The sequence below is a fragment of the Megalobrama amblycephala genome, linkage group LG14, assembly GCF_018812025.1.
Source record: "Megalobrama amblycephala isolate DHTTF-2021 linkage group LG14, ASM1881202v1, whole genome shotgun sequence".
Classification (NCBI taxonomy): Eukaryota; Metazoa; Chordata; class Actinopteri; order Cypriniformes; family Xenocyprididae; genus Megalobrama; species Megalobrama amblycephala.
In genome coordinates this window covers 23,887,770-23,900,110 of record NC_063057.1, presented here as the reverse complement: position 1 = coordinate 23,900,110, position 12,341 = coordinate 23,887,770, and the positions used below count along the sequence as shown (strand labels likewise).

The window sequence follows — 12,341 nt, the reverse complement described above, 5'->3', positions numbered from 1 at the left end:
CATCTTGAACTTGAGCTTTGCTACTGTTCGATTTAACTGACGCAGATCTAAAATTGGACGCAATCCCCCGTCTTTCTTTGGCACAATGAAATAGTGGATGTAAAATCCTGACTCCCTGCTTGGAGGAAGGACCCTTTCTATAGCTTCCTTTCACAAAGTCTCTACCTCTTGTACCATCACCAGAACCTGCTCGGGACCCGCCACAATTGGTAGGACCCCGTGAATCGAGGTAGGCATGATCTGAACTGAATTGCATACCCCTTTTTACTGTGTTCAGGACCCACTGAGATATATTTGACAGACCTTTCCACTCTGTCAGAAAATCTACTAAGGGTACCAGCCTCTCGAGGCTGGTCTCTGGTGAAATATTGGCAGCCAGTGCAGTGCCCTAAATCGGTGCACCGGCAGGGAACAACTGGCTTGGCTGCCTCAGAAAGCACGATCCACCCTCGAGTGACTCCTCAGAACTGGAAGTCATCAGTGCAGCTGTCTCAACTGGAGTGGAAGAAACTGCATATGAAAGCATGCAGCCAGTGAAAAACACAAGCCGCATGCTACACAGCACAAGACAAAATATAACATGAAAGCACACGGCCAGTGTAAACACAAACCATGTGCTACACAGAACACAGCAACACATGTGAATAGTAGAATGTACAGCCAGAGCAAACTGAAAACTGCACGCTCACACGAGAACGCACAAATGTTCATCCATCACAAAACCAAGAATAAACTAGACTGAAGTGACTGAACCCTGACAGATATAGTGACAGAGTATAGAGTATGATGTGACATCTCTGTTATTGATTTGTGCTGCAGAAGCAGCTGAAGGAGACACAGAAGTCATTCCAGCAGAGGATCCAGCAGAGAGAGAAAGATCTTCAAGCAGCTGAGAGAGGCTGTGAAGTCTCATAAGGTGAGTCTGGAGAAGAAGAAGAAGTTTGAGAAGTCTCAGTCAGGACTCACTGAAGCCACTGTGTGATTGTGATGTGTGTCCTAACAGCGCTCTGCACAGACAGCAGTGGAGGACAGTGAGAGGATCTTCACTGATCTCATCCGCTCCATTGAGAGAAGCCTGCTCTGAGGCCACACAGCGGATCAGAGATCAGGAAAAGACTGCAGTAAGTCAAGCTGAAGGACGACTGGAGCGACTGGCAGCAGGAGATCAATGATATGAGGAGGAGAGACGCTGAGCTGGAGCAGCTTTCACACACACAGGATCACATCCATTTCCTGCAGGTAACAGAGATCTAGAAGAACAGGATTATAGTGGACTTGAGCAAGAGACTAGTGTTGGGTCCGCGTCCACCTTTGTCGAGTTCGAGTTAAGACCAAGTCCTTAAACAATCGAGTCCAAAAGGGGCAGAGTTGGACTCAAGTCCAAGTTCTTAACGGCCGAGTTGAGTCCGCCTGAGTCCATAAATTAATTCAAATGAAAAATAAATGAAATATTTGATTGCTATTGTAAATATTTACCTTTTATTAATATTTTAACCTTTAAACCAATGGCAATATAAAGCCTGTAACAAAATACCACTATTACATCTTGCCATTGCCATTTAATATTTTAATAAAAATGGTTTCAAAGAAAAGAAGGGATTTAGAGCTATATGTAGAACTTTTATTATATTACGCATTAAAATACAAATTAGCCCGTTTTATTATTGCATCACACTATATTGTGTCCTGCAGTTCAAGCTGACATTTCAATTACTTAAAGGAACACTCCACTTTTTTAAAAAATAGGCTCATTTTCCAACTCCCCTAGAGTTAAACAGTTGAGTTTTACCATTTTCGAATCCATTCAGCCGATCTCCGGTCCTGGCGGTACCACTTTTAGCATAGCTTAGCATTGTTCATTGAATCTGATTAGACCGTTAGCATCTCACTTAAAAATGACCAAAGAGTTTCAATATTTTTCCTATTTAAAACTTGACTCTTCTGTAGTTAAATCGTGTACTAAGACCTATGGAAAATGAAAAGTTGCAATTTTCTAGGCTGATATGGCTAGGAACTATACTCTCATTCCAGCGTAATAATCAAGGAACTTTGCTGCCGTACCATGAGTGCAGCAGGCACAATGATATTATGCAGTGCCTCTCACAAACGTCTCCATGGTTGCAAGGCACGCTCCCTGTGCAAGCAGGGGCTCACAGGCGCTGCGTAATATCATTGCGCCTGATGCAGCCATGGAACGGCAGCAAAGTTCCTTGATTATTATGCCGGAATGAGAGTATAGTTCCTAGCCACATCAGCCTAGAAAATCGCAACTTTTCATTTTCCGTCAGTCTTAGTACACGATGTAACTACAGAAGAGTCAAGTTTTAAATAGGAAAAATATTGAAACTCTTTGGTCATTTTTAAGTAAAATGCTAACGGTCTAATCAGATTCAATGAACTATGCTAAGCTATGCTAAAAGTGGTACCGACAGACCCGGAGATCAGCTGAATGGATTCGAAAATGGTAAAACTCAACTGTTTAACTCTAGGGGAGTTGTAATATTAGTCTATTTTCAAAAAAGTGGAGTGTTCCTTTAAATATTGACGAATGTATAGTCAAACACTGAATATGCCTGAATATAGTTTTGTAAATTATTAGTTCATCATTAAATAACATATAACTGAACATTATTTTAAAGTGTTACCAGATAGTATTATTTAAAACATTTCTTGTTAAATAGATGTTGGTATATTACCAAACTTCAGATTTTATTTCTACATGTGGATGGAACACTTTTATGGGTTCTGAACAAAATTGTTTTTTTGTTGTTGCTGTCATTCATTTTTTTAAATATATAATTTCAATATACACTAAATATTTGGATTAATGATTGCTGTCTTTCTTTGGCTGGATTGAGGAGAGTTACTAAAGATCAACAAGAGCTGCTCAAATCTGACAGTAGTGCCAGTTATTGGCTGAAGCGTGGAGGTGATGAGCTTTGATTTCTGTTTTCTGTAGAGTTTCCAGTCTCTCTCAGCTCCTCCTGAATCTACAGACATAAATGATGATGATCCCTTCAGTTCTTTCTCCTCTTTTGATGGCGTCAGAGAAGCTGTATTTGCTGTACTGGAGGATTTCATCAAAGAGGTGCTCAAGATCTCTGACAGAGGTAAAGTCCATATAAAAAAACTCCAACAGTGAAGGTTGTACAGTACTATATCATAGGACTTATTCAAAGCAGCCAATTGACCATTTGATCACCAAGCGAGTTCTTCATTGTCTGTGATTATACCATTTATGTTATTAAGCCATCTGCTGAGTCAAGTGCACTTTACTGATCATTATTCACACAAAAATATTTCCTCAGAATATGAGTTCTGTTATTTAGAACTCCATTTAAAGTGGAATTGTCACGCGCCAAGCAATCCTCTTAGTAGTTTGCTAGATCAGATGGATTTCCCATGCCAGAAATATTATAGGGGACCTATTATGCAAAGTTCACTTTTGCATGGTGTTTTGACCAAGCGACAACCTTCCCCAGTCTCTTGTGAAGCCGATACAGAAGTGACTTGAACTGAGATTCATCGACTAGCCGCTAGGAACAGGCTGCAAAAGACAGCAGAATCTCATTGAGCCCCAAGTTTACAGCAGAAAAAAACATATTTACAGCCTGGTTCAAATTGTGGTCAAATATTGTGGTCAATATTTCATGGATTTAATGCTTTTGTGGACAAAAAGTACTGTTTTTTTTTTTTTTTGTTTTTTTTTTGTAATTTGGACACTCATATTTTACCCAAGTGTCACGGATTGGATTAATTTCGTGATCTCTATTTCATTATAAAAGGTATGAAGTCCCGTTTGATTTTTCGTGTTATTTGCACACCCGACACAAATTAATTACTGATGCTGGAGCATCTATATCTTAAAAAAAAAAACTTATCTTCATTATTATTTTCAGATAGTATCTAAGATAGATAGATTGCTCCTTTGCCTACTAACATGATCATGTCAAGCTAGGTGGCGTGGTTTCAGCAACCAGTCACATCAGCTCAAACCACGTCTCGCCTCTTTGCTCATTTTCAGCTATCCGGGAGTGACATGCAGTGATGGCAGTGGCCTCTTGTTTGCTTCAAAAATACTTTTCAGAACTCTATGGGTGATGTTTGGACATACAGTGGGTACGGAAAGTATTCAGACCCCCTTAAATTTTTCACTCTTTGTTATATTGTAGCCATTTGCTAAAATCATTTAAGTTCATTTTTTTCCTCATTAATGTACACACAGCACCCCATATTGACAGAAAAACACAGAATTGTTGACATTTTTGCAGATTTATTAAAATAGAAAAACTGAAATATCACATGGTCCTAAGTATTCAGAACCTTTGCTGTGACACTCATATATTTAACTCAGGTGCTGTCCATTTCTTCTGATCATCCTTGAGATGGTTCTACACCTTCATTTGAGTCCAGCTGTGTTTGATTATACTGATTGGACTTGATTAGGAAAGCCACACACCTGTCTATATAAGACCTTACAGCTCACAGTGCATGTCAGAGCAAATGAGAATCATGAGGTCAAAGGAACTGCCTGAAGAGCTCAGAGACAGAATAGTGACAAGGCACAGATCTGGCCAAGCTTACAAAAAAAATTCTGCTGCACTTAAGGTTCCTAAGAGCACAGTGGCCTCCATAATCCTTAAATGGAAGATGTTTGGGACGACCAGAACCCTTCCTAGATCTGGCCGTCCGGCCAAACTGAGCTATCGGGGGAGAAGAGCCTTGGTGAGAGAGGTAAAGAAGAATCCAAAGATCACTGTGGCTGAGCTCCAGAGATGCAGTCGGGAGATGGGAGAAAGTCAGCCATCACTGCAGCTCTCCACCAGTTGGGGCTTTATGGCAGAGTGGCCCGACGGAAGCCTCTCCTCAGTGCAAGACACATGAAAGTGTATACAAATGTATAGTATAATGCAATGTAAGTTTCTTTGGATAAAAGCATCTGCCAAATGCATAGATGTAAATAGATGTAGATGAAAGCCTACATAGAGTTTGCTAAAAAAAAAACACCTGAAGGACTCCAAGATGGTGAGAAATAAGATTCTCTGGTCTGATGAGACCAAGATAGAACTTTTTGGCCTTAATTCTAAGCGGTATGTGTGGAGAAAACCAGGCACTGTTCATCACCTGTCCAATACAGTCCCAACAGTGAAGCATGGTGGTGGCAGCATCATGCTGTGGGGGTGTTTTTCAGCTGCAGGGACAGGACGACTGGTTGCAATCGAGGGAAAGATGAATGCGGCCAAGTACAGGGATATCCTGGATGAAAACCTTCTCCAGAGTACTCAGGACCTCAGACTGGGCCGAAGGTTTACCTTCCAACAAGACAATGACCCTAAGCACACAGCTAAAATAACGAAGGAGTGGCTTCACAACAACTCCGTGACCGTTCTTGAATGGCCCAGCCAGAGCCCTGACTTAAACCCAATTGAGCATCTCTGGAGAGACCTAAAAATGGCTGTCCACCAACGTTTACCATCCAACCTGACAGAACTGGAGAGGATCTGCAAGGAGGAATGACAGAGGATCCCCAAATCCAGGTGTGAAAAACTTGTTGCATCTTTCCCAAAAAGACTCATGGCTGTATTAGTTCAAAAGGGTGCTACTAAATACTGAGCAAAGGGTCTGAATACTTAGGACCATGTGATATTTCAGTTTTTCTTTTTTAATAAATCTGCAAAAATGTCAACAATTCTGTGTTTTTCTGTCAATATGGGGTGCTGTGTGTACATTAATGAGGAAAAAAATGAACTTAAATGATTTTAGCAAATGGCTGCAATATAACAAAGAGTGAAACATTTAAGAGGGTCTGAATACTTTCCGTACCCACTGTAAATGTGTGTTGGCAGTGTGTGTACACAACCACCCTATAGTGATAAAAATCCACCCTCTCCTTTTTTTTAATCCCCATAAATCATAAGCAGTGTCTCAGAACAAGCTGTTTCCAGATCCCTGGCAGTGTGACGTCACAAAAGCCACAGGCCCCGCCCATGAATGTTGACAGACACTGACGTTTGAAAATAGAACCGCCCTGAGCGAGTCTGACATTGCTGCACTGATGATAACGTCTCCCAAACGTTTTAGGTGTTCTGTAGCTGGATGGATTAAACCACATAGCTCTCTTCATTTACTCCCTAAATCTGAGCTGCTGAAATCGAGGTGGGTTAACTTGGTTTTCCAGGAAAATGCTCCCTCAGTTCTGCCGAAATTCGTTTATGTCTGCGCGAATCATTTCACACCGGACTGCTTTGTGAACGAATATCAATACAAAGGGACAATACAAAACAAAGACTGTGCTAAAAATGTGCTACTCAAGGAGGATATACAAATAAAAACTGTTAGTGATCCAGCTTACAGTCTCCAAAGTGATACTGGATATGGCAGTAATGAAGGTGAGGGCACTTTATGAACTCAGTTCATCTGAGTTTATTTACGGGTATAAAGTTTATTAAGCACCACCGAAAGGCATAAGGTCTTTATATATTTGTTTACTGTTAGTTGTAACGAGTGTTTCTGTGTTCTTCACTATGTATGGTGATGATAATACAAGGATAAGAGAGAGAGTTTATGGATAATATTTTAAAGGTGCTAAAGAGGATGTTTTGTTTTATACATTTTTGCAATATTACTTGAAACTGTCTTTACTAACTGATAAAAGACTATTTATTAGGTGCACTGAAAGTAATAATATTAATATACATCATCTGTGCACGAGGTAGGGCCGTAAAAAAATCAGCCAATCGTTTACGCGATCATCGCGTAAACGATTGGCCCTCTGGCTTGTCAATCACTGCCATGACGTTCCATGTGAGAGACGAGCGCGGCTGCGCGCTCCAGTAACTTTCCACACTCCACAGGCGCTGCATGCAATGTTTTTGTCAGGAGACAGGAGTAACAACTGCAGATTATGAGTTACCTGCGGTGAGTCCGACATAATGAATCCACGGCTTTAGGTCGCGCACACACTTAACGATTGTAAGGCCGATTATGAATGTAAATTGATACTTATGACTGATCGCGCTCAAACACGTCCAGTCAGAGCCAGTTGCTTTCAGTCTGCGATTACAGTCGGTGTTCAAATTCCATGTGAAAGTATATAAATCTGCTTCAGGAGCAGGAAACAATCGCTGTATGTTGAGCATAGTCAGAATGTTTTAGCTAGTCATTAAATGTGAGCCCAGCTTAATAACACAGAGAATGCCGGTGGTAAACACTCGTGTTCCGTTATTCGTGCACGAGTTTTGGGAGGCGTACCCTCGAAAAGAGCTGTGAAGGAGGGGGGTTGTTCTTACCCATGCGCTCATTTCAAAAACTCAGTCAACAAAAAGAACCTCTTTAGCACCTTTAATGCACACTTACAGTGTTTTATTAAGATTTTACAGTGATTTTCTAGAGTGAAAACAGACGCTTCATCTTTTGTGTGAAGTACAATAAACGTCATAAAACCCATCTGTATAGTTTTGGCCATCATTCGGATGGTATTACAGGCCTGTACTAATATAGTGGATAAAAACAAGAAGACAATATAAGTTATAACCGTAACTTAACTAAACTATACCTGTTCTATCTCCATGCAGCATATATTCACAGTTTCTGACATTATAGCGCGTCCTGACTAAATCCTCACAGGGGAGAATAAGCTCTGCCCTCAGGAGAAAGTTAGATGTTTCTATTTACAACATGATTTTGCAGCATTGAGCAATGTTGCCAATCACAGACATGTTAGCTGATCTCTTGAACACAATAGCAAATCAGGGGTGTTTTAAGTGTTTAAATGTAGGATTCATGCTCAAAATTGCTACCATAACCATAACACTTTTACACAAAAAAACATGGAACAAAAAGAAAAAGAAAAGGGGAAAAAAAGATAATACTTATAATAAATAAATAAATAATACCCATTAAGCAATGTAAATGCAGAATGATAAAATACAGTATTCAATTGTATATTTTTGTATCAATTTAAAAAAAAAAAAAAATGTTCCAATTATTTGTAAAAGTAATGATTTCAATCACTTATAAAAAAAAAATCTAAAATATCTAACTGTACATTGCTATTCTTGTTATGGTGGTGCCTTACACATTACATCTACACTGTACTAGTGCACCCTCAGTTATTTCAGAAGCACCCTCAGTGATTTGATTCTGGAACGGGCCTGCAGGTACAGGTTTAAAAATGGTAATTAAATGAAGTAAGGTTTATAAAAATCATAAAATTGCTTTTTACATGTCTAGTTCGCTACAGTTATTAGCTTGTACATCTTTTCAAGCCTAACACTTTCAAACATCAGTACTCTTATTTTCTGATAAATGGAGTTAGATCCGGACTTTGAGGGGGCCAGTCCATTATTTTCAATGTTCCAGCAGAACAGCCTTATATCAGCAGGTGACAATCTAGGATACCCCCAAACTTAATGGCATAGCAGAAATGCCCTCAGCCAGGTTATGGTTTAAAAACGATAAGATCTTTTGCACAAAATTTATCATCAGCTCGTACAATGACTGCAAATCTTGTTGATAAGTAACACTTTATTTCATAATTGGGTTATACATCATGCTTCGATTATCATGATTTTCCACTGTTTTTAACATCACCAGATGTGAATGAATTGGATCTGAATTCTCACATAGAGTCAGACTTGAATGAGACTTGTAAGTATTTTCTCTTTCTCTATTAAAATGATTTTATGATTGACAACGACTCTGTACTAAATAATGTATGTGCTCTTTAGTTGATGAGGCATTGCTGTTTGGAGAGAGTGTCCAGGATATTGTTCATGGTGAGTAGGCTATGTCTAAGTACAATTAGGTTTTTGTTGTTGTGTTGAAAGATTTTCTACAGTTCATAACCTTATTCTTAAAATACATCAGTAGATGGAGATGTTGCATCAGGACAATCTCAGGAAAATCAGCCAGGTGAATCTCCTGTCGTGGAATCAGAGCACTCGCCAAACAGCGTCACTGAGAGTTCCAGCTCCTGTGTATCTCCCCCAGAAGACCCCGTTCACGAGATGTTCTGTGATCCTATTGTATCACATTCGCAAGCCGGCGGAGATGTTAACGAACCTACCCTGTCCACGCCCAGACGCGGGCATAAGCGCCTTAGGGAGGTACCCGGTGCATGTGAGCTACCCAGCACTTCACGTTTAAGGACGTTGGAAGATAACGGTAAGATATTAAACAGCACCTGGCTTATTATAATTTTTCCCTAACACAGACTTATTTAAAAAAATAATCATTAAATATTATTTTCCCCCAGAACAAGATTACGAAGATAGAGGGCTAGAACTTCATAAGGAATCTCAGTTGGATGTGTGCAATGCTGATGTTGACGAGTCCAGCTCGAATGAGAGAGACCCAGGCCCTCCAATCAAACGATACATGTCACGACTTAGTTACGAGATGATAAGTAAGGCAAACCATAACTTTGAAAGAATATTAGACCTAGTGGCAGTGGTGTAAAGTATTTGAGTAAATAATTAGTTACTGTATTTGAGTATCTTTTTGGCTGCTTTGTAGTTTTACTGAGTATCAAAGATATTAGCAACATTTATTCTCTACTTGACTACATTTTTTTAACAAGTAAATGTACTTTTTACACCAATACATTTGTGATGAGTTATGCAATTACAAATTACATTTTTCATGGCACCCAACGTTTTCTGCAGAGATATTGCCATCTAAGGGCATTGAAGGTACTATATCTTGTGCGTTACTCACCAAAATTGTCAACAAAGTTACTTTATGTAACCGGTCCCATGTGATGGGATGTTGACTCTGCGTTGTGTGAATAAAATGGACATCAAATTTCGTTGACTGGTCTCTAGCTGGCTCTTTTTTTTCTGGACAGACAAAAGAACTGGACAAATTAAAAATTTATATTAGAAAGCAGCATGTACTGTGTGGCTTCTCAAAAACATCATCTTTGTCTCTGTGAGCCACCAGACATCCTTATCTCAGTGTAGCTTAGCATTAACTGATTTTATATAAAACTTCACATAACAGTTTAAATAATAAACATATCAGAACAGTGACAAATATACATGGGTTACACAATGACATATCTGGACAAACGAAGAATTACGATTAGAAAGCATGTAATGTGTGGATTCTCAAAAACTTTATCATCTTTAATGAAATAACAGCACATAAGCTACATGAGCATACAAACAATATAAACTTAAACAAAACGGCACATCGGTGTAATCCCACATTGTAAATCAAGTAAAAACACTCCAAAGAACAGTTTTTGACATGAACATCAACTAATATGTTGAAATTGAATTAACTTTGGCTCCGTGAGCCACCAGACATCCTCATCTCAGTGTAGCTTAGCATTAACTGAGCTAGGAGAGAATGCGTCCAAAGTTAAGTACTTCATTACAAACTTTTTATTACAGTCAATGATTACAAATCATTTATAAAAATCCAAAAATATACATACCAGCATAATTAAGTCAAAAAACAATACAGTGAAATCAAACTTTTTAGAAAATAAACATTTCTCTTTTTTTGCCATGCTGAATATAGGCTCAAAGATGCACTAGTTCTCGACACCTAAAATAATAAACTGTTGATCATGTTTATTTTCTAAAATCAAAATAAAACTAAATTGTGTTTTTGTTTTGTACTTATATCTTTCTCTTCTTTGTACTTTGTATGTCTTGTATTGTCTTTGCTCTAATAAAACTGAACACCTCAATATTGCAATAAATCAAGGTCAACAAAACAGCCTCTTAAACGTCTACAGATTCTCAAGTCTCAGTTAAGCTCAATTGCACAATAAGGCCATAAGGTGAACCAATATCATTCAAAAAGGTTTTGTCAGTATAGTGGATAAATACGATAAAAAAGTAAGCCTTCTTGCACTGGATGTGCTGGTTTCTGCCTCATCACCAGTGCAGTCATGATCTCATCTCTTATAACAAACACCTGCGATTCAGCAACTACCTGCTAATGCACTCGCATTCATGTAAAGTAACTTTGTTGACAAGTTTGGGTGAGTAAAGGCAAAACGCACAAGATATAGTACTGTACCTTCAACGCCCTGTAGATGGCGATATTGCTTCTTTATAGCAGAAACAAACAGCGCATTCAAAAATGTAGTCAAGTAGAGAGTAAAAGTTGCTAATATCTTTGATACTCAATAAGTACAGTAACTACATTTACTCAAATACTTTACACTACTGCTAATAAGCAGTAATTAGGAGTTTATTGAGGCAAAAGTCATAGTTAATAGTGAGAATTGGACCCTAATCTAAAGTGTGACCTTTTTTTATGGCATCAGTTGAATGCAGTGTGAGTTTGCTAGATGAAAACACAGAACAACCAGCTGTGTCTGCCACTGAAACCCTGTCAGTAGGAGGGATAACACTGTCCTCAGAAGACTTAGAAACTTTGAATCCTGGTCAACGGCTCAATGACAATGTAAAGTTTTACATTTATTTACTTCAGTTTGTAAATGTATTAAAGTGTTTAATATATTTAACAGTAAAGAATACCTTGTTTTCTTTGGTTTATTGTACTTATGGAGCAATCAATGCACAGATTGTTTTTCAATAACCGTTGTCTTTTCGTCATCTTGTTCAGGTTGTTAATGCTTATCTTCACCTCCTGGCCTCGAAGTCGGAGACTAAAGTTCATGTCTTTGATTGCTTCCTTGAGGAATATTGGAGGAAGGAAGACTATACACGCTGGAAAATAGCAAGGCAGATAATTAGTCTTAAGTGTATATATATATATATATATATATAGTTTTATTGTTAAATAACTACATCTTTCTGTTTTTTGACAGGTGCAGTTTCAGGATTTTCAATGGGCTTTTCTGCCAGTGTGCAGGTTCGATCACTGGTTCTTAATTGCATTTAACATACCAGAGCGCAAAGTCTGTGTACTTGATTCACTCAAAAGCACGTCAAAGCACGATGAATTCCTGATGCATTGGTGGTATGTACTGTATGCTAAACTCAATATTTTGTAATGTATGGAGGTTGTGTAGTGCACAGGTTTTCCCATGCACTTTTACATGTCTACAGTCAGGGCTAAGACTCATTTCTTTGCTTCATTTGTTGTCAGATACTTAGACTTAAACGCCTGACCTGTCTTCAGTACCCTGGTAATATTTAATTCATACACTGTTCAAAATTTTAGAGTTAAATTACAGTATATTCCAGGTTAATATTTGCATGACTTTCACAGTAATTGCACAGCAGGACTTCTCTTGTGTCTAACTGCACTCTTGGAATATCATACTGTAATTCTACAGTGCGTATGTACTATGAAGGTACCCCCAGCATGCAATGCAGCATGAATACATTACGCTGTTGAGTTTCTTGATTCTTGTT

At 38.7% G+C, this 12,341-nt stretch overlaps 1 protein-coding gene across 1 annotated transcript; it reads left to right on the top strand.

Moving 5' to 3' along the window:
• Nucleotides 1-1,061: 1,061 nt before the first annotated feature.
• On the top strand, nucleotides 1,062-11,855 carry LOC125244367. Its single transcript, XM_048154457.1, has 9 exons — nucleotides 1,062-1,239; nucleotides 2,960-3,110; nucleotides 8,596-8,649; nucleotides 8,730-8,777; nucleotides 8,869-9,165; nucleotides 9,257-9,406; nucleotides 11,285-11,424; nucleotides 11,587-11,705; nucleotides 11,792-11,855. Exons 1-9 carry the CDS (start codon nucleotides 1,174-1,176, stop codon nucleotides 11,853-11,855), a joined length of 1,089 nt encoding a protein of 362 aa, XP_048010414.1. The 5' UTR covers nucleotides 1,062-1,173.
• Nucleotides 11,856-12,341: the final 486 nt, after the last annotated feature.

What these genes read in the sequence shown, in the direction of transcription:
- LOC125244367 (XM_048154457.1), top strand. Translation starts at nt 1,174, where the DNA reads ATGAGGAGGAGAGACGCTGAGCTGGAGCAGCTTTCACACACACAGGAT. An exon ending in GCTCAAGATCTCTGACAGAG is followed by an intron (nt 3,111 to 8,595) that starts GTAAAGTCCATA and finishes TAACATCACCAG; the next exon opens with ATGTGAATGAATTGGATCTG. An exon ending in ACTTAGTTACGAGATGATAA is followed by an intron (nt 9,407 to 11,284) that starts GTAAGGCAAACC and finishes TTATGGCATCAG; the next exon opens with TTGAATGCAGTGTGAGTTTG.